Source organism: Orbicella franksi, chromosome 14 (assembly GCF_964199315.1).
Source record: "Orbicella franksi chromosome 14, jaOrbFran1.1, whole genome shotgun sequence".
In the NCBI taxonomy this organism is placed as follows: domain Eukaryota; kingdom Metazoa; phylum Cnidaria; class Anthozoa; order Scleractinia; family Merulinidae; genus Orbicella; species Orbicella franksi.
In genome coordinates this window covers 5588337-5609965 of record NC_138158.1, presented here as the reverse complement: position 1 = coordinate 5609965, position 21629 = coordinate 5588337, and the positions used below count along the sequence as shown (strand labels likewise).

At 41.9% G+C, this 21629-nt stretch overlaps 2 protein-coding genes across 5 annotated transcripts; one reads left to right on the top strand and one right to left on the bottom strand.

Moving 5' to 3' along the window:
• Positions 1 to 1858: 1858 nt before the first annotated feature.
• On the bottom strand, positions 1859 to 12836 carry LOC145468084 (uncharacterized). Its single transcript, XM_081451755.1, has 12 exons — positions 12595 to 12836; positions 10939 to 11028; positions 10241 to 10546; positions 9643 to 10047; positions 7688 to 9098; positions 6855 to 7116; positions 6338 to 6371; positions 4952 to 6181; positions 4466 to 4630; positions 3684 to 3886; positions 3167 to 3258; positions 1859 to 2066 (listed from the first exon to the last, which is right to left on the bottom strand). Exons 2-12 carry the CDS (start codon positions 10958 to 10960, stop codon positions 1871 to 1873), a joined length of 4326 nt encoding a protein of 1441 aa, XP_081307881.1. The 5' UTR covers positions 10961 to 11028; positions 12595 to 12836; the 3' UTR covers positions 1859 to 1870.
• Positions 12837 to 13024: 188 nt separating this feature from the next.
• Positions 13025 to 20038, top strand: LOC145468089 (uncharacterized). 4 transcript variants are annotated; one of them, XM_081451763.1, is made up of 3 exons: positions 13025 to 13700; positions 15591 to 19071; positions 19925 to 20038. In XM_081451763.1, exons 2-3 carry the CDS (start codon positions 15597 to 15599, stop codon positions 20014 to 20016), a joined length of 3567 nt encoding a protein of 1188 aa, XP_081307889.1. In that variant the 5' UTR covers positions 13025 to 13700; positions 15591 to 15596; the 3' UTR covers positions 20017 to 20038. The 4 variants fall into 4 exon arrangements, with proteins under 4 accessions (XP_081307889.1, XP_081307891.1, XP_081307892.1 ...); XM_081451765.1 differs by having other exon boundaries at positions 15341 to 19071; XM_081451766.1 differs by lacking the exon at positions 13025 to 13700 and adding an exon at positions 13710 to 14535.
• Positions 20039 to 21629: the final 1591 nt, after the last annotated feature.

Below are 21629 nucleotides of genomic sequence, written 5' to 3'. Positions count from 1 at the left end.
AGGGTAATAGTAGAATACTTCTCATTTTTGCCCTAATCTTTATTGACTTGCAGGAAGTCAAGTCCAAGAAATGTTTGCATATCAAAATAAATGTCTGAACTTAAGGCAGGGTAAATAAAAGCATTAATTTACTTGACTTATAGGGTAATAATGGGGTAAACTATCTCACTGTTATGATTTTACTTTGCAAACAAAAGCTGAAGCGCATTTGCTCTGAACCTAGTTAATAAATTCCCCAATCATGCCATGATTTTTATTTTTCTTATTATACAAATAAGTTGTAACTTAAAAAAAAGACAATTATTCTTTTAAATGTAAAACAACATGTTCGGATGTTTAACATCCATCGTCAGGTAATGACAAGGGAGTAAATAAAGTGCACAAAACAAACAAGAATCAAGTCAAATACTCCTTGCGCCGATACTGTAAAAAATGATTGCTACAGAATTTCTATGTCCCCCTTGTATTATTGTCATCTATGGCGACCCAAAACCTGACAAAAATAGTAACTGGGAATAACTTTTCTTGGCAAGTTGTCATCATGATATCTCTGTTTCCTGGAGCTGTTATCCACGAATCGATGCTAATGATTTATAGAGTGATCTTTAAAAAAACTTTATCTTAAATTAAAAAAAAACTTCAAAATTGTTTAATATTTATTATCTTACTTAGCATTATTGCTATCATTGTAATTGCTTTTATTATTATTATTTCAAGTGTCCCTGTTTAGTTGTCCTTAGAAAAAAAGGATAAATACCTTGAAACCTCATTCATTCACGTCACACACTTCGTCGTTTGATAAAGAGTACGTCCGTTTTTTCATTGGCTTATTCACTCATTCACTGCGTTCCGTTCGTTTGGTTCGTTCGTTCGTTCGTTCGTACCTTCGGTGATTCGTTCGTTCTTTCATTGGTTCTTTCATTCATTCACTTCTTTTCGTCCTTTCGTTCGTTTATTCGCTTCGTTCGTTTGTTCGTGTAAGCACACTTAAAGGATAGACACCAACGAGTGCGCATAACAAAATTCAACAAACTTTCACCGGTCCTAAACCAGTGGAAGAAAACCACCTATACAAATTAATGTCGACAGACGCAAACGTTTGATAAGCTCGCACTAGTAATCACTACTAGGCTACATATGTATCTTCTGTGATGACCGGTTATGTTACAACTGGGAACTCACGCGGGCGACGAGTAATGGGCGAGAGAAAAACGCGTAATGTATTGACATCTAAATGACTGCGCGCGAGTCACGAGGGGAAACTTCTTATCCCTCTGAGCAAGCAAGAAAATACAAGTGAATGCAAACTACAATAGGATTTCATGTGACCGAAGCGGTAGACAACTCAACGAGATTGCTCCACCCATTTTTTGAAAGGTAGATCGTATTTTTAAAAAAGGTCTTGCTAAAGGTAGACAAAGAACTATTTCAAATTTACTCAGGAAAGCGCCGTCCTCGATGAAGGGCGCCCTTGAATGAGTGCCGCACATGACACCTAACAGTAACAATTAAAAACGCGGCCCTCTAATAACCGCTGCACCTAGAACAACAACGGGGTGCTTATTGGAAGGGGCGAATGACACTATGCAGCGACTTGGCTCATATATGGAGATAAAATAACCCTATGTTTAAACTGCGTTTTGGTAGTTGAATAAGGATAAAGAGTTTTTAACTTTCTGTCAAAGGCAGATTCCAAATTACCATAACTTGCCAGTAAGGTAGACTAAACACCACGTAAATGTAAATGTTTGAAAATTGAAATTTAAGACTGGAAGTTTGAGACGGATTATGCATTTCGAACTTGAAACGTTTAGGCTAAATTTTTCAAGATGTTTCACATGAGACATAGCCCCTTTATCCTGTGGAGAATCTATGAATATAATATGTAGGTCACTACAGCAAACAGTACAGCTACTACGACCAGTATGAAAGTGACTCTGGGATTAATATTCTGCACTTTCATACTCTCGGTCCTTGGCTGTTGGACATGTTCCTTTGTGTTTTCCTCGCGATCCGTTCTCCATTGAGCATGTTCATCTCCTCTTCGACAACGTATTTCAGTGATGCTGTTGACAGAACAACACAGGTCTGTAAATACTTCACGGATGCGAAATTGAAAGTGCGTAGTTGGAGCTCTCAACAGAACCAAGAGAGGATTGGTAAGAGAGTTCACCTTATTCCCAATATAAGCACTCTCAAGTTATTTTCATACATGGTACCCAGTTCACCTTCAGGTAAGGTTGCCTCGCACGTTGCGTGTAAGTTTTCGTGGAGGATGAAAATGCGCGGAGTCCACGGAACCAAAATCCGGCTGACGGAGGTGGCTATATCTAGGCACTCCTGGGATTTCCGAAAGCGGAAGTGATCTAAAACCTACCGTGGGAGATCAACTCTCTTACCCTTTCTCTTCTCATCTTGGATTTGAGAACCTTAGTTAGCTGCTGTCCATCCACTACTCTGCTGTTGTCATGAAGCTCCCTAGAACCTCTAATTTCATTGGATCTTGTTAGCACGAAGCTCTATTGTTTTAGGGCTAGGGTCCATTGTTACTTTTGTTTGTATATCATTTTCTCAGCCAATCCTGTGAGACGTTCCGAAGAGCTTCGTGGCGACCCCTAGTTTGATAGACATTTCCAGCAACTGGACGGGGCTGGGAACACAGTTGTGGTGCCGATAGCACGTTATACTGTATTTGTACTTACATCTTCAATTCCGCTGGAACTATTTGGTAAAAGGGGTTCCTAAAAGGTATCCCTATACGAGAGGTCTCTTTCTCCCTTAACGTAGTTTACCGAGAGAAGCACCTGAAATCCTAGCGACACTGACCAAACATTCTCATCTTATTATTCTGTTCACAGTTATGACCTCAAAGGCCAACTTCAGTTTAAGTGACGTAAAGAGTGACATTTTCAAGTTGGAATAAGTGTTGCTATCCCTGTGCTCAGCAAAAAAAGCTAGATGTGTTTTATCTCTTTGTTCCACTGACTTTGAAAGAGAGATGGATCAATATAACAATGTTATATAATTTTTTTCTTCGCATATTTGACTCGTATAATTCCAAACATTTGATGTAAATTGAAGTGAACAAAACATAGCGATATATATTTTAAGTCTGGTTATGATTCGTACAACATAGTCCTGTAGTTTACCCGTTGCTCACTCGTACCTCTCCTCTTTCGTTCCACTTGACTCTGTTTGTTGAAATCCTTCCTTTGTTTTCTGGAATTCATCTTGTTTAGGGCAGGGTTCGGTTTCTTTCTGTGGAAAGAAAGAAAAGTAGAATACAGTATTATTCATAACTGACTTTGTTCACTGGCTGTTAAATGTCATTGAAACCAGCGGTTAATGACGGAAAACTGAAAAATGATTGTACACATAGTGCAGTATGTATGTGGCCTAACAGTCTCCATACAGATGAATGCGGATTACTTCCAAGGTCTGATAATAAGCCTTGCTTTTTTGAAGAGTCTTTTGCAGCCTTGTCAGGGTTGTGCTTCAATTTGAAAGTGATTCGAGGTTTCTTCACAGTGACTGGTATAGAAGCACCTTTAATAATGTGAAGAATTTATATGGTAGATAGCTGTGAGAGTAGCGGAGGTTTTGAATTGCCCGCCCATCTTGCTAGCTAACTAGCGCAAAAAGTGAAAGAAAACTATATATATTTCACATTTTACTCGTCCTACCTGATAGCTCAGCGCTGTTTCTTCGACCTCAGGTGACATAGAAGGTTCTGCGGCTATTGTCCTATCCGTTTCTTGATTTGCCGTTGCGCTATTCCGATTGTCATCGTTTTCGTGTTCCAAGCTTGAGAATGTTGGTATGTTCTTGACTTCTCTGAAGGTATTACATCGTTCTACGGGAAAAGGTGCCTCATGTGGTCCTGACCCTGTGATATGGACAATAAACTACTATGTTATAAGTACTTAATAATCTAGTTTGTTATACCTCCCAACTCAAATACGTTTTCCGATTGGAGGAAAACATGTCACGTGTCGTGGGTCAAAACTCACAAACTCCCTAGGGCGAAAAAAAAACTCACTCCCTAGGGAAACAACAACATGAACATTCGACTCGCACGTTTTCAGGTCGTGCTCCTTGAAACCGCGGCAAATTTGTGAGCCAGCTGGAGTAAAGCAAACGATTTCTTCTCAGTTTTTTTCTACTTTTAAGTTGGGAGGTATAACAAAACACTTAATGACTGGCCCCGCGGGAAACTAAGTTTTGTTTCCCCTCGACCTCAATGTTCCCCTCGGCGAACATTGAGGGTCTCGAGGAAACAAAACTCACTGTTTCCCCTGGGGCCAGTCATTAAGTGCTTAATATCATCCTCTTCTCTTACTTTTGGGAAATGCGGTAATGAAGAACCACTTGAAAACCACTTAGAAACCAAAGGGTGACTGTCACTGTAAATATCACAAATACTTTCTTCAAGTTTAAGAATAGCCATATTTTTTTTGTAACATACCGTGATTACCGGTCTCTGGATTTTTGACAGCTTGGAATCTTCGGCTTGATGGTGATGCAGGTTGTGTTGCCTGTTCGTTCTCTTCTGCCATGTATTTGACACACTGCGCATCTGTCGCGACTTCATCTCCCTCCCCACCGCTATCTTTGTCGTCACCTTTTCTTTCTGGAAATAAATGAATAAATTACGATGGTTAGGGAGGAGGCCACATTCGGCCTTAGCTGGTTTTCATGCAGGTCCTCTATCCTGGTCGAATTGGAATTTGGAGATGTTTTTGTGGAGGGGAGAAAACCGGTGAACCCGGAGAGCTGTTCTCCTCTTTTATATTTAACTAAAAGAGAACCATGCTTCAGCGATCAGCCAGCCCGACAAATAGACAAACAGAAAGACAGACAGACAGACAGACAGACAGACAGACAGACAGACAGAGTCGGTGGGGGAATTCTGATTTAGGCTTATCACTAGAGAATGTAATATAATTCTCACCTCGCACCCGAGCAAGCATTTCTCTCGTGAGGGCTTGACATCGCTTTGACCAGGCGAAGGAATTCGCGCAACACACCTTTAATCTCTGTGCATCATGTAGCCTGTCTAACCTGGGTTTTTCCTTGACGGCTTGAATTGCTTTAGCCCAGTCTTTGGCGTCTGCTGAATCTACAACACACGATGAAGCCAAGGGATTTTTCATGTTCGCGAGAGCTTTTGCAAATCCCGAGTTACCGCTTACTAGAATAGGTAGACCGGCAGATAAGGCCTCAAGAGCAGTCAGACCAAAGCCTTCCGTCCTTGATGGCATAATGGCAAGATCCACCTGACATAGCAACTTAGCAAGCTCTGCCCTGCTTTCGATAAATCCACGAACGGATAGTTGACGAGGAGAAATGCCCTGCTGAAGTAACTTCTCTGCCACTTCTTCTTCACTCCCACTTGGTGCACCAACAGAATAGAGATGGTACCCTTGGTCCTTCAGCTCTGCAATCGCTTTCGCAGCTATATCAAATCCTTTCAGCTCGAAATCGTCCGCGTCACCACGACCAAACACCAAGACGTTAAATTTTTCTCTGTCGTCTTTAGCCTGCTTGCATTCTCTAAATTCGTGGAAGATGCTGGGATCTGGAATGATTTCAAAGACCTTCTTGTTGGGAGAAGGACGCAAATACGTCTTGTACAGCTCCGTTAACTTTGGCCCAACTGCAACCACCATGTCAGCACGGTCAGCCAGTTTTACCTCCGTATGGTGTTTCTGCTCCCCTTTCGAGATGTTGAAAGAGTAATTCTTGTACATGGCGAGTTCCTCGGGAGCAGTATGCTCGACTTGAACCCAAACACATTTTGGACAGAATCTTTGGATCAGCTGGGCCTGTTTCCCGAGTCTCGCCCCATGCCCAACCACAATGTCGATCTCTGGTAATTCTTCTGGTGGAGAGGAAAGCCGATCAAGGTCTTCATAGCCAGGTAGTTCTTTTGCTTTTATAAGAGTGATACCATTGCTTGATGCAATTCGCTTTTCTTCTTCACTGCACTTTGTAACGTAGAAACTGACCTCTAGGTTGGGGTTTCTCGCCAGCTCTATTGCCAGTTGCCTGTTAAGGGTTCGTAAACCACCTTTCCCAGATCCCCATTCTCCGGCTAAAAGCAAAACCTGTTTTGTTTTGGCTGAAGGACTTGACACTTTCAGGAAATGCTCAGGCGAAGACCCCAGCGTTGATCGGCCAACTGAAAGTATAAAACAAGAAAACAGACTGTTAGGACGAGACTAACCCCACAGGGATGCACTTATTTAAGCTTATTTAAAATTAGTGCAGTAAAGCATAGCATTATCAGCTCGAAGTGTTTGCCAAGGGACAATAACAATCATAACAGACCACTTACCAATTTCATCCGGAGTGTTGTTGTTGTTCACGGCCTGAAAAAAAGATGACGATCAGTTTGACGTAATTACAAACATGTACTGATATTGCTTGTAAGGTACCCTGGGTAAGACGCTACATTGCTGGTCTTGATTTTAATGGCCTACACTGATTGTGGAGACAGACTAAGGAAACACTGTTCGATAGCGGGAGAGCACGAACGTTCCTGGTATCGTGAACTGTAATCTAATCTCCTGGTTTACATGAGTTGGATGGGTGAGCTGAAAGCTCATAAATGGTCCCAGAGCGACAAGCCGACGTCTGATCTCACACTCAAAGATATGTATACGAGGCCACTGTGATAAAATTATTTCGTTGTATAAGCACCATCATTCAGCATACAACTAATTGGCAATAGTTGACCCGAAACGTACCAGATGAAGTCAATTAAATTTTGCCGTTTGTCATGCCGTTCACGAAGTCATAATTGCTCTTCCAGTTATGAGCTATACAACGAAAGCCAGGAACACTCTCCTCACCTGAACCCAAAGATCGAAGTTTTCGTCAAGCAAGAAGGATTCATCGCCTGAGGCATCTGGACAGTAGAACTTGCGGCTTTTTAAAGGAATATAGTGAGCACAGTCGTCATGCAAACATCCCTTTGTGTCGTGCCAGATACAGTTGCCAGTGGTGGAGTCTACCTTTCCAGGACACAATCTGCATTGAACACACAAATCCCATGACACTGAATGCAACCAGTGGCACTCTCCGCGCATTGTCTCCAAACTCCTTTCCAAGCAACTAGAAAAAATGAATATTCCGTGAATTCTAAATATAGCAGAATCGACAAGTCTGGATGGTGGTACTGGGAGCTCAGTTATCAATAAATGTTTGACGATTTCTCAGCTCAAAGCCCACCTAGATCCTAGACACTTAATAAAGACCGAACGTGCAATGTTTAAGAGGATTTCAAAACATTGAAAACGATTCCATGTTGGCTTTATTGCTGGCCAAAACAGCGGTTTCCAGGCTAACTCCTCCCCCCGCCACCCCCCGAGCTTGAAATACTAAATCAATCTTACCCTTTTTTTCTTCCTCACTAATAAATAGTTTGTTGCTACCACAGAAAATATCAAACCGCAGCATGCGATGGTAACTGGTCTAGAACGTTTGTTAATTCTTCTTACTGATGGATTTACAGTTCTTTTAATGTAAATTCTGATAATTTGATGGTCCATCAAGACAATATCACTTATAATTAGTTGATGATTTTTCTTTATTCTTGTCGCCTGTTTGCTTGATTATGAACTGGTATTGTAATGTGAAATCATGTTTTGATCAATCCTGGAGAAAGAAGGATTGAGGTGCTTACCTGTACACCTCCGAATGGAATCCCGAATCATTGCAGAATGGGTCCAACTTGTCTTGTGACCAGACGAGCAACTTGATCACACTTTTGAAGCAGACCAAGCCAAGGAAGTTTTTGCCGTCTAAAACGAAGCGGGCTGCGTTCGCGAAAATTTGCTGCTGTTCGCAGGAACTTTTTGTCGACGCCCACACTCCAAACAACACGACAAGCCTGGAGGACAGCCCAATGGGCACGTACTCGGTCTTGAAAGTGACGTACATTGGTGAAGACGAGGTGTCGACCGCTGTTGGGATTATTTCTTTTCCTGGTCTTGCTGTTAGCATGCAGGGGACGAGGTAGATTTCTTCGTTGTCCATACTTGGACAACGAAAAAGAAGGTTGAATTTCTCCATCAGAAACAGCAATGATTGCTCAACTTGCTCCAAGCCCTGCTCTCTGCAGGCATGGTCAAGAAGCTCTTTTGCCAGAATGCCTTTCTCTTTGAGCTTCTTCCGATGGCTGCGGATGTTAATCTTTTCCTCTCTGCTCGGTACGACAGTTATTATTTTGCAAAGCACGTTTACAAGCCACTGCGGATCCAACACCACCAAGCCATTTGAATCATTTGCATTTTCGTGATAGATTATAGTGCCACGATCGTGAAGAAAGTTCAAAATCGCTTCAACGTCATCCACTTGAATTTTACAAAATTTCTCGACGATTTCTCCTTTAAAGGAAAGTTTAGGGATGTACTTTACTCCACATTGTGCTTCGTGTTGGATCTTGCTCTCTATGTAAAGCCACTGCAAGGGAACTTCCTTTTTGGTGTGCGGCAGCTTATTTGCCACTTCCAATATCTGCCGGCGCAAACGGACAATTCCTGGGTCTTCCTGGCCAAGTGTCTTACCAGCGCGTGTGTTGTCCACAGCAACGCTCCCTGCAATATGCTCACCTAGCAGTCTGTTTTTGCAGAATCTGTCTAACAGGCAATCCATGATTCTGTCGGGGTCTTCCTTGACGCTGTCGGCATGTGTACCCACAAGGATGACTGGTGGTAGAGTCTCACTTTCCGCAGAGTGTTTTAAGGAGTGCACCATGTCCATCCACCTCATTATATGATCTAGATTCGAATCTTCGCTGTCCGGATTCGGTACCGAGGGATTGTTTCCAGTATTCCCTCCTGCCTTATCGAACAAATTCTTTGACAGATCAAATGCCAAGACGTACACAGCTTCCGGGCACATGAAGATGGGATGAATGGCACGATAAACAGCTTGGCCAGCGAAATCCCAAATGACGGGCCATATTCCATCGGAGTCGTTATCTTTGCAATTATCGACCTCGTCATCTCCAAAATTGTCCTCGACTAAACTCGAAATATCGTCTGGAATGGTGTCCACGTCCACCTTTCCATCAACTTGCAATTGTAACGAAGCTGAATGCAATGGGACACAAAGCAAAACTATAAGAATTATATAGAAGAGCGTACAGTTTGCGATGAAATTGCACTGAGTATCTTACGGGAATATGAAAACGAGCTTTTCTTTTCCCAGTCACCATGCACACTAGTGAGTATTTTATTTTCGCAAGAAAATGTTGACATATTGTCAAGATATGGGTCAGAAGCCTATATGACACTAAGCTTGATCAACTTAATTTGTAATTCGGGGTGTGTTTCTTAAGACCCAAAATATGTTATTTTCAATACCCTATTTCAGACTGTAAATTAACTATGACAGTTAGTGAATTCATCAGCTCACTAGAAATGGCCTAAATTGGACCAGTGGTTAAAATTTCCCTGAAGATTTCGTTACCTGTACAAGGACGTCCAATTCCAGGCCTTAGCACCTAAAAAGTAGCCTATCTTAGAACAGATGGTCAAAGTCTATACACTATCTAAGACCAAAACGGCTCTAAAGCTATACCCTTTGGCGCCGCGTATACCTATTTACTTATGTAAAGAAGTACAACGAGCACACCTGGTTGTTGAGTAGTTTGATTGATTGCTGTTAGCTCCATGTTTGCTTCTCTTGTTGTGTCATCTTGAGATGGCTGATCTGTTGATCCTCTCAACAACTCTCGGTGAAGAATCTCGGCAACCTTCACCTTGTATGCACTCGACTTTCTATGAACTTCTGAATTTCTCCAAGGCTTTTCACTGGCATTTGTGAGGGCTTCGCTCATGAGCACTCCATCTGTACTAGCCTCATCTTCTTTAAACGACTCACCTTTGAGTGCTTTGCCAAGACTGGTCTTCCCAACGCGGTCCTCTCCGATCAACAACACTTTGACCCGCTTATCGTACGTTTTACCTGACTTCAGAGCTTTTCGATAAGCTGCTAGGGCATTTCCGCCTCTTGCCAGGATATAGGTAGGAATCAAATCTGCGAGGATGGGAGGGAAAGAACTTTATGTTGAGCTCATAACGAAGAATCAGGCTTGAGTGAATGTGTCAATAGCGCACTCTTAAAATGGCCTTGCAAACATAACACAACCAACTATGTGGCTAAATGTAATATCTAAAAGAGAAAAAGTTCATTTCGAGAGCATCATATGGGTTATACTTAAGTGTTTTACCTTTTTGAATGAGGCAATATTTCTGCACAAGATCCCTTCTGTGAAAGGAGGTGTGATCCAAAACTGCGGCTAATCCTTTGTAAGTAATGTTCTTACATTTCTCCTGGGTAAGCTCGAGATGCCTGAGAATTAGTGCGCCGTCTGTGGTATCCAAACAAAGTCCATGCGGGTCTTCTGGCTCACCATCGCTTAATCCCAGTAACTCGTAAAACTTCCTTAATTCGTCAGGATTATCACTTATGTCCCTGGCTAAGCATTCGATGTCTTCCACGGTCGGTATTCCTTCTTTCAACAGGCAGTCAATATCTATGAATATGAGAAGATGAGCTCTAGTTGTACATACACTATAAAGGCGCACTCCAACCTGGACTATGCAAACTCTTGCACAGAGGTATCGATATATGGGTCACATTGATGGATAGATAGAGACAGAGATAGCTGCCTCCTAGTCGGTGATATACTTTTAAAGTGAATGGCTTAAAAGGACCACCCTCCCTCCCCCCCTCCCCCCAACCCTAAAGTACCTTCCGATTTACGTCTGGTTTTGGTGGGTAAACTCGTGCCAGTTTTATTGCATTTTTAAGAAAAATAGAAATTTCCAGATTTTCAGGAATGGTCCACTTCGCTTCCGGGCTCTTCAAGTATTGTTGAGGAATTTATCTAGTAAAAGAAATGCGAAACACTTGCGAAAAACATACCAATGTCATGTTCGTCTTCCATTTCCTTTCGTCCACGCGTTCAGTCAAAGAGACTCGACTTTCAAGAGCCACGGCCTGAGAACTTCGTCACTGAAGTTCCAAGAAGAAAATAGGAATTAAAATATAACAGAAATCAAATGCATGAAAAACTGTTCACTCCAAAACGGCAATCGATTATTGAAAATTACGTTGAAAAGTCTTTCCACTGTAAACTTATATAGTTCGTTTTGCAAGTCTTGTAAAAACCCTTCTTATTTTCGTTCTCAAGTACTGCTCAGTGTCAATACGGACGAAAGTTGGTAACTCCAGTTAACAAGGCTGACAGCCTTAACAATGGCCTGGTTCTTTGAAATACGCGGAAAGAAACAGGCCACACTGCCAAATCATTTTTTCCGGTTGCAAAAAAAGAAACTGCATGTACTTTTAAATATATTTCTTTAAGTAACTAAGAACTGGAAGTTGAGGAAGCCAGAATAGGAAAACAGGAAGCTTGAAGCTCTAGGGTGGACAGGTCAGGATCGTTGCGTCCTCAAGCTATCAATGGCATCGGCCGGATCAATTACTTCTTCCAAAAATCGCAATTAAAGGTCACATGAAAATCTTTCAAATCAAACACGGCATTTTGGGTTTTATATAAGCATGTAACAGTGGATTTATATCTGACAAAAGTATCGTGACTGACGATTAACTCAGAGTTAATCTTGTTCGTGGAAAACCGATGATGAAGCCAGCGTCTTGTGCATGTATTTCTTAGAATTCGAAGTGTTCACAAACCCAACTATTGACCTCTCTTTGCATGGGCGTTCTTGGAAAGTAGACATTTTTAAATAAACATCCAAATGAACAATTCACAGAATGTGCCACAACCTATTGCAGTAAACTGGAAAAACTAACTTTTTATGTACTGTGAATGTTGTTTTTATGTTTAAACACCTAATTTTGACTAGTTAAAGGATGAAAAAGAAAGCGTGCAACACGATAGATGACTTTCATGACGCGGGCGGTCTGATATCCAACTCACTGTGAGGTCATTTCGTAGAAATCCCGGAATTTGTCAGCTAGCTACCTTCAACTGGTAATGAACATAATTCAGACACGCTAGCGATTTGATTTATGCTTACTTTATTGCAAACAATTTGATTACCGATAAAGCATTGTATAAAACAAAACTAATTAGGTCTGAAGGAATCCGAGCCGCTTGCAAAGAGCATTTAGAACTATTTGAATTAAAATGGTCATATTGTTTAAGATCACTGAACCCGTTGAATTTGTGATGAGATTTCCCGTAATTAATGCCCTGCTTGACTAAATGCGAAGCATTTTATTTCTGATGCAATAGCGAGTACAGTATACCTACCTTATCTATATATGTAGCTTGCACGTGCTACAAACACAGTGAACACTGGTGCGTCACACACCAAAACTGAGCTGTAGACCTTGAGAAAATTTGCTTTCAAGTTTTCTACTTCATCTTTCTTTTCCCGTCTCAATTTGTCCCTGTCTTGTATTATTTATTGTCCTTTTGCTTCCTCTCTGCATGAGTAACTACTGTTTTGAGATTACCTTTGTTCAGTTTCAAGGTGATTATGCATATGCCAAAAATTGACTTAATATATCGTAATTATGGCTACTTTAGGAAGTGTGTCACATAATTACCTCAGACCCAAGCGTGATACAGCCAAGGGTATATTCACAGAGCGCTGATGCAAGATAATGCAGTAATGGTACTTTGTAATTCAAATGACTGCCGAGTGAATTGCGATCTTTCAGTTTTAAGCCCCGCAAAACAACGCTGGGGGTTGGGGGCTGGGAAAGCCCCGGGCATCAACCCAACTTTCACTTTTTGTTGCGTTACGGGACTTGCCCCTTCTAAATATGGGTCAACGAATTTGTTTACGTACGTTCGTACTATTGGTCAAGAAAAATTATCTCAAAGAAACCTTTTCATTTACATGTCAACATCAATCTGTAAAATTAACATACGTGCTTGAATATCGAATTGAATGAATTCGGAAATATCAGATTTCGTCTGAACGGTCCTTTCTCAAGAGTTATTGTGGGCTTAGGGAACGTGTTTTCAGCGTCTAAACTAAATTTATAAAGTCAATCTACTCACAATGTTTGAAGCGAAGAGCTCTGATAGACCTGTTAGCTTGTCATAGTTTGAAGGAGTAGGCATGCAAATATCTCATTGAAATAATTATCTGAAATCGCGGTTTAACTGAGCGTGTTAAGAAAAGATCCAGTACTTTCCGTGAGGTTGTAAATAGAATTTTCGTTTTCATAATCAAAATAAATATCTTATTTCTTTCTCACGCCCTTCCGGGATAAGAAAAGCTGGTAATCCACCGAGATCATTTTTCGACATCACATCATAGATATTTAGTGAACGCTACCACACCATATAAAATTCTCGAGCCGTGTAGTATTAGATGTTCTACCATAAGCGCACAGTCTTATTCTTCCGTCACGAAAGAGATTACAGCTTATTCACCGTTCTCTTTACGAAAGGGAAGTTAAAGTCCCCATCCGCCACTCACTATCTCCGTCCCTCTCAAACCTCCTCCTCCCCCCTCCAAAAAATAATGGTCGGCCCCTTGGGGAAGATTTTGCATGTCGTCACTTTCGGGGAAGTCCCCTCGTCGTTTCTCGGAAGATACGGAAAGCGAAAATTTCGCCCATGCGACAAATTGCGATCCTCACAAACAGGAATCAAACAAGACGCTCAGACATTCAAACTTGTTTAAAACCGGTGTAAAGCGGTGAGTTTAAACGAGTTGGTTTTCTGTGTGCGTTTAGTTATAGCGAACGAGTAAAATAATTTCAGTCTTATGCTTTGTCGCCCTCTAAAGCGAAATTCTGCGTTCCTCTCTTATGAGGCGAGGGAATCAGCGAATTTAGTGTATATCCTGTTTGGTTTATAGCAAGAAGTGATCGCTATTAATATACAAAATTGTAGCTTTTTCATCGCGAGCGAGTTAACCGCAAGAGCAGCAAGGGGCTGTATTTCAAAAGGATATTCATCGCCGTTTCCGGACTGATTAGGTTGTCGGGAAATTTTGGCAGACCTTAAAAACTAAATATTACATTATTTTTAGAATATGCTGATCGGGGTTATTATTGCATTAACCCATCTCGAAGGTCTGTTTTGCAATGTAATATCGTTATTTCCTATTTGTGTAGAGGGCAACAGTTGAAATGGGTCACCACCATGTCGGATATTGTTGCGACTCAGTACTGAATTATGGCGGACATTTTGCTGCCACGTTACAATGTCGACCATGATTGCATTCTTGTGCACCACGTGGTTTCAGTCAAGCATAGAATTGCTCCCGTCGTGGAAACGTTTATTCTGTGATTCATTTCATTTTCGTTTTGTGTTCGTTGCGCCGGTTACGATCTTTTTTTGCGATATCCCAACAACATGTCTGTGCTCACCAGTTTGTTTCGATTAGCTAGAACATGTTTACATTGCCACTTTCGAAATGATTTTGGTCCCTGAAACCAAAATAATACCGTTTCGTTTCTGAGGAAATGAAACAACACTCATTGAAATACGGTGAAGTAATACACGAGCTTCTAAGCTAATCAAAACGGGTAAGTCTAAGAACTTCGCTCTCACGAAATGAAAGTAAATGTATTATGCACAAGGGAAACCCGGAAGCGAGCGAAAACAATGAATTGGGAGCCCCATATCGTTTCGACTTCATGGCCATTTTCGGAAAGAGCAGGGCCCTTCGCGATCGCATGGCTTTGATCCAGTCGAAAAATACATTTAACGATTATATACATTCGATTCACAGACTAACATACTAATGAAACTCAAAAGCGTCCAGCAACGATAAAGGAACAAAGTAGGCACAGTCGGCGTACATTAGACGAGGAAAGTTTTCTTTTCGTATTACCTTTAACATTTAGAAAGGAAGCCACATCAGCCCTAGCTGGTTTTCATGCGGGTTCTCTGTCCTAATCGAATTGGAATTTGGAAATGTTGGTTTTTCAGGAGGGAAAAATCGGAGTACCAGGAGAAAAACCCGCGGAGCAAGGCGAGAACCAACAACAGACTCAACCCGCAGGTTCGATACCGCCGGAATCGAACCTGCGCCAAATTGGTGGGAGGCGAGTGCTCTCACCACTGTACCAACCCTGCTCCCTTCCCAAGGGCGCATTTTCTCCACATCTTAATAGTGGAAAGAGAACTGTCATTTCATATTGTCACTAAGTCGTTTGTACCACATTATACGTGTAAAAAAGCAAATAAGGAAAACTAAGGCACGAGAGAAAAATAATTGCCAGAAATCAAATTACTAGACAAAACAAACTGAATTTGTAACAAAATTTTGAGTTAAAAAAAAGAAAAGATCGATGGCTCTTGCACTTGTCCTTGCAATTGATTCACCAGAAGCTGTTATTAAGCTCCACATCGTAAGTAAGAGGATAAGACGTAAATTAACTTTTGCATCTATATTCTTGAAAGTTAATTCACAAATATTGGGACTGTTTTTGTTGAGCCTTGATTGGCACTTACATATTCAAATCCAAGAAAATGATCGTGTCGAGGCTGCGGCAAGATGTATGCAAGTGAATTATAACTAGACAATACAGTTTCTTCTAAGATGCTTTAATTTTGAAAAAGCTTATGAATATTTCAGAGAGACATGGAAACCAGACGAAATGATAGTCCCCAGGGGCATATAACTGAAGAGCAAACGGAAGGTGCGTCGGCTATCTTGACAGAAAAGAAAGCAGAAAAGGAAGATCAACTTTCGACCCTTCTTTCAAGTGCCCGCGAGCTTCTTGTCAGAGAAAAGCATTCAAACAATTATAAACAAGCTGCAGAATTACTAGAACAAGCATTACTAAAGGTTGAGGGGACATCCAAGGAAATCATGAAGGCTGAAGTTTGTGGCGAACTCGCCGAAGTGTTTCTCTCTTTAGATGATTACGAGAAGTCTCTTGATTACGGCCAGAAGTGTCTTTCCCTTTCTAAAACAACTGGTCGTAAAGATCTCGAAGCATTGGCCTATGCCTCTGTTGGCAGTGCCTATTCCAAGTTAGGAGACTTGCGGAGAGGTCTTGAATTTCATACGAAGTCCTTGGATGCAAATTCCACAACAGGAGACCAAAAGCAAAAGTGGAAATGTCTATACAATCTGGGTGTCACCTGTGGCGAGCTTGGTGATAACGAAAGTGCAACTGGATACTTCAGAGAAAGTCTTACCGTTGCTGAGGACGTCGGAGATAAGCTGTCGATTGGTGAGTCCCATGGTGGACTGGGTGGTGTCTTCTACAGGACTAGACGGTATCAAGAGGCCATACTTCACAACGAGAAGCACCTTACCAAGGCCAAGGAAGTCAAGGATAAGGAGAGTCAGGCAAAAGCTTGTGGAAATCTCGGCAATGTTTATCTTTCCAAAGGAGATTATATCAAGGCTTTTGCACTTTATCAACAGCAGCTGACACTCTACCAAGACACGGGCAACAAGTTTGGCGAGGGAAATGCAAAGGGGTCCCTTGGAAATGTTTATCACTGTCGTGGGGAAACAAGAAAAGCGATTGGGTATTATGAAGCCCAATTGTCCATCGCAAACATGCTGAAGAATAAGCCAGCACAGGCATGTGCTATTGGAAGAATTGGAAGAGCGCAGCATTCTCTGGGAGAAAATAGGGAAGCACAAAAAAATCTGGAAAAATTGCTGCAGCTTTCCATAGAAATTGGCGATAAAACCAACGAGGGTTTTGCCTACGGTTTCCTAGGAAACACCCATAGATCTTTAGGCAATTACGAAGAAGCCATTAAGATGCAAAAAAAGTTCCTGGAGATTTCAAAATCAACCGGTGACAAGGCTGCAGAAGGGCTGGCCAACGCCTACCTGGGAAGCATCTACTATTCCCGAGGAGACTTTGAAAAGGCGCTAGAGCATCACGGATTCAATCTCGCTATCAACAGGGAATTAGAGAACAAAGGAGGAGAAGGGAGGTCGGTCGAGAAGGTGGGAAACATTCATTTCCAGCTTGGAAATTACAACAAAGCAATTGAATGTTATCAGCAAAGCCTTGATATCGCTCTGGCTATCAGAGACAAGCCATTGGAAGGTGCCTCATACGCCAATTTGGGAAATGCCTTTCAAGCCCTCGGAATGTATTCACAAGCTGTGAAGATATACGAGAAAGCCGTGCCTTACACCAAAGCCGTTGGGGACAAGCGAATGGAGGGAGCGATGCTTGGAAACCTAGGAAGGGCGTACAACTGCATTGGAAATCATCAAAAAGAGCTTGAATGCCATTTGCAACATCTCTCGCTTTGTGAAGATTTGGAGGAAAGACAGGGAGAAGCGACCGCCCACGGCAATATCGGAATGGTCAACTATCGCCTTGAAAATTACAAACAAGCCATTAAGCATAATGAGAAGCAAATCTCTATTTCAAGTTCTATAGGAGAACTAGATGGTGAAATGACTGGCTACTTAAATCTTGGCAAGGTTTATCGGCAATTAGATGAACTGACAAAGGCCATTGAATTGCAACAGAAGGCTTTGAGCTTTGCCGAGAAGATGGGAAGGTTAGACAAGAGAGGTTTCTGCCACTTCGACCTCGGCATCTCCTATTCAAGGCTCCAGAAGTTTGAACTTGCTTGCGATCACTTGGAACAGTGCACTACCATGTACGCTGAAGTGAGACGACTTCTCTTTGAGAAAGACGAGTACAAGGTTTCTTTAAGTGACGTACAGGCCGGCGCTTACCGTCTCTACACACAGTGTCTCCTTCAACAAGAAAAAGACGAAGAAGCACTACTGGTCACAGAGAACTCTCGTTCGGCGGCTCTTGCTGACATGATGGTGGTATCGTACGGCCAAAAAGACCCAAGAGGAGTCAAAAGGGAAAACCTCAGTGGAACGAACATGCGTGAGGTCGTTTCACGTTTAGAAAGTCGCATCATATACTATGCCCTTTCTGGAAAAGGAACGGAAAATGTGATAGTCTGGAGCTTTCAGCCGAATGGTGATCCCAAGTTTATGGGCGAAGCAACCGAGTGGAAGAATCTGCTTGGCGAAGCAATTGTTGAAATTGGCGTTAACGGCAAGACTGTGGAATGCGAAGATCGCTCCTTTCTGTCAAGGGAAGCTCGACGTTTAAACAAGAATGAACATATCGACCAATTGCAAGAGCTGGAAAACCTGGAGAAAAACCAAGCAGGCTGCCGTCCTTCTAAGCGCATCACTCCAACAGATAGACCAAGTGCGCTGGAGAAACTTTATGATGTATTGTTGGGCTGCGCATTTCACGATCACACAGCCAAAGATCTCATAATTGTTCCTGACGAGGGACTTCACAGGGTCCCATTCGCGGCCCTTCGAGACGAAAACAACGAAAGTCTAGCAGAGAAACACAGAATACGGGTGTTGCCCTCTTTGTCAATAATGAAAGCAATTTTTGAATGTCCATCTGAATATCATAATCAGAAGGGAGCTGTGGTTGTTGGCGATCCAGACGTTGGCTTGGTGAAACTCAAAGGAATACAAGAACCAGAGCCAGTAACAAGACTAGAAAAAGCCAACAAAGAGGCTCGAGAAATAGCCAAGATGGTTGGAGTTCAGCCTCTTATCGGACAGGAAGCGACAAAAGCTCGTTTTCTAGAAGAGCTAGACAAAGCAGCCTTAGTCCACATTGCAGCCCACGGAAATCCCCAAACAGGCGAAATTGCTTTGGCTCCTCCTCCTGAAAAACGCAAACCAATACTTGACGAAGAAGATGTTGTGCTTACAATGGCCGAGGTACAGAATGCCAAAGCGCGAGCCAAACTGGTTGTTCTCAGCTGCTGTCACAGTGCAAGAGGTCACATTCGAGCTGAGGGTGTTATTGGCATCGCTCGCGCATTTCTTGGTGCAGGTGCCAGGTCCGTCCTTGCTTCTCTGTGGGCCATCGATGACGAAGCCACCATCGAGTTCATGCGCAGCTTCTACCAACATTTGAAGCTCGGGAAAAAAACAAGTGAGGCTCTCTATCAGGCTACAGCTACTTTGAGACACTCAGAGAAATTCGGAGATCCCCTTTATTGGGCCCCATTTGTCCTCATTGGAGATGACGTCATCTTTGATAGCTTGGAAGAGATTGGTCAAGAGAAAATGCAAGGTGTGTGAAATATCCCACTGGTATTCCACGTGTATGACCTTTATGACATGGGGGGAGGGGTAGGGGGCTGCTCCCAGAAAAGTTGGGTGTGGGCATGCGGTCCACTTGCCAAACCCCTCACCCTATTTATGACCAAAATCTGCGATTTTCACTACCTTATTTATGACCTGGCCAAAAATTCAATACCCTGTTTGTGACCGTTGCGGCTATCATAGTTGCGCAAAACATAAGTCATGAAGGGCTTTTGTTCACGGTCTTATTGATAATGATGAAAAAGTAGCTTCTTTCAAGAAACATGTTCAATTCAAGACTAGAGTGCTAAAGCCATACCCCATTTAAGACCAAAATGGCCAAAATCGAGACCGTATTTATGACCAAAATGGTTTAAAAACCCTGCCCTTCGGGGCCGCACATACCTATATAGCCCATATAAGGGAGTATCCTCCCCCCTCCCGAGCTTAATGCATATTTCCCGCTCTTGATAGTAAGAAAGCTATTCTAAGTAGTCTGTTCACTTACTATACAGATTTGTAATTAGTTTTTTTTAAACACAATGAATATTCCTTCCTGTTACTCCTTTCTCCGCACCGTAGATTATATGTATCGTTCTATCGGGTGAGTCTTTCATGCTTTTATGATATTTCACTGTTACTAATTTCCATAATATCTACACTCTTTGAAATGCTTCCTTTCAATTCAACTTTCTGTAACGAACGATTAGACTTGAGATTACAAAGAATACAGGTATAAAACAACTGATTTTAACACATCTTCACCAGTTGCATGGCTTTCAACCTCTTTCCGCTCGCGCTCAATCTAACAAACGGTATCTCTCTCTTTTTTTTTTCTTTAGGTCAGCCAGATGGAAATCCTGATGATAAACACTCTTTTCAGCATGATACAAAAATGTATCAAACCGCTAAGAATCACAACAAAGTCATCTGAGCATGAGTTCATAGCTTCCAATTAGCTATGGCACTGAAGACTTTTGAATTTAATGTCTTATGTCTTTTTTCTTGGAACAGTGAGAAAAGATGGGCAACTTTTTTTTTTGTTAAGAGTAGGGACGAAAATCCTAGATACAGAAGTAGATAGGATTAATCTCAGAAGAATAGGTTTCTTTGAGATTGTGTTTACCCTTTTTTGCTTTTCGGAGCCAAGGGGTTTAGTGAATAAGCATTACTTACATTAGATTTGGGTAATGTATATAGTTTTCGAATCAGGAGCGATCAGTTCTTTTGACTGAGACATTGATTTTTGAAAATCCTTTTCGCTATGGGTGGTATCGATATATGCATTTTTTTAACCTACGACAATCGTAGCAGCAATATACCATGATAACAGATGCATACGATCCCAGGGGGGAATCTCATATAAAAGGGACGGGGCGCTCGTCAGAAATTTCAAAAGAACCCTTAAGGGGTGCCAAGATCCTGTTTTGCAGTCGTGGCCTGGAATGTTTTTCATCCCTAAGAGGTACCAATTTTAATACAACGCATTACCTGCTGTCATATATTTTTCAGCTCAATACCCCAAAAGGTACCGCGAAAATTTCCACTGTGGAGCTTTTGAGGCTAATCAACCTGAGAGGCACCAAAACTGCATTTTTAGCCCCTGAAAGTTACGACGAGCACCCCTGTCCTTTTTATATGGAAGTTCCCCCACCCCCCCCCCCCCGGGTATACGACATGTATTCGGTTTAATTTTTACCTGACGCGGGCAGCGTGAGCTACAAAGTCGGAAGGTTTAACCGCGTTAATAGGCCTTAAGGTGGGGTTTAACATGAATGTTGTATTTTGGCTGGGTATTATGGTTTTAACGCAAATATCTCGTTCACGTTTCAAGTAGTCAAAAATCTCTCCACTCATCTCACATATCTACGTTTATCTATGTTTTATTCCAAATTTTTTGGGGGATTTTTGGGTATATTTGGGGATAAGTAGTTTGTCTCAAAGGATTAGTAAAATTTATGGAAATAGGAAATTTGGAAAATTTGATGTTGTTTTCAAATTAGAATTTGAAGTTTGAAATTGGCTGACGTACACCAAACAGTTGTCCACCAACCTGGGGTGCCCTTTTGGGGGCAATCAACTGTCTGGTAGTATTCCAAAACTATTTTTTTTCCATTTAATTTCTCTTTAAACTTCCTAAAATTTCACTTAAATTCAGGTAGAACTCCGCCTTAAAAGACATTAGGGAGCTCAATATAGCCGGACGAGATCGAGATGCTTGCAGGACGTTGCAATATCAATCACTAACCTTCCCAAGCCTAAACCTCCGTTTCCTTATGTCTAATTTCTAACATTAGGTAGCTCGAAGAAATTAGCAGTAATGCTTCTCTGTAAATTCGAGGGTAAATAAAGTTGATAATGATGATGATGATGATGATGATGATGATGACCCCTCCCTGTTACCGACCGGCTGAATCAAAACACTGTCGATGGACAGAAACCTGATAAAACCATTAGCATCAGGTTTAGAAACTCGAACTCGTACCAGCTTTTGAACAGGCCTCCTTGTAGGGAATACAGAGAAAATGTAAGAACACGTAAGACCAC

What these genes read in the sequence shown, in the direction of transcription:
- LOC145468084 (XM_081451755.1), bottom strand. Translation starts at nt 10,960, where the DNA reads ATGGAAGACGAACATGACATTG. An exon ending in TCAAACTACTCAACAACCAG is followed by an intron (nt 9,099 to 9,642) that starts GTGTGCTCGTTG and finishes CATTGCATTCAG; the next exon opens with CTTCGTTACAATTGCAAGTT. An exon ending in CAACACTCCGGATGAAATTG is followed by an intron (nt 6,182 to 6,337) that starts GTAAGTGGTCTG and finishes TTATACTTTCAG; the next exon opens with TTGGCCGATCAACGCTGGGG.
- LOC145468089 (XM_081451763.1), top strand. Translation starts at nt 15,597, where the DNA reads ATGGAAACCAGACGAAATGATAGTCCCCAGGGGCATATAACTGAAGAG. An exon ending in TGGTCAAGAGAAAATGCAAG is followed by an intron (nt 19,072 to 19,924) that starts GTGTGTGAAATA and finishes TTTTTTCTTTAG; the next exon opens with GTCAGCCAGATGGAAATCCT.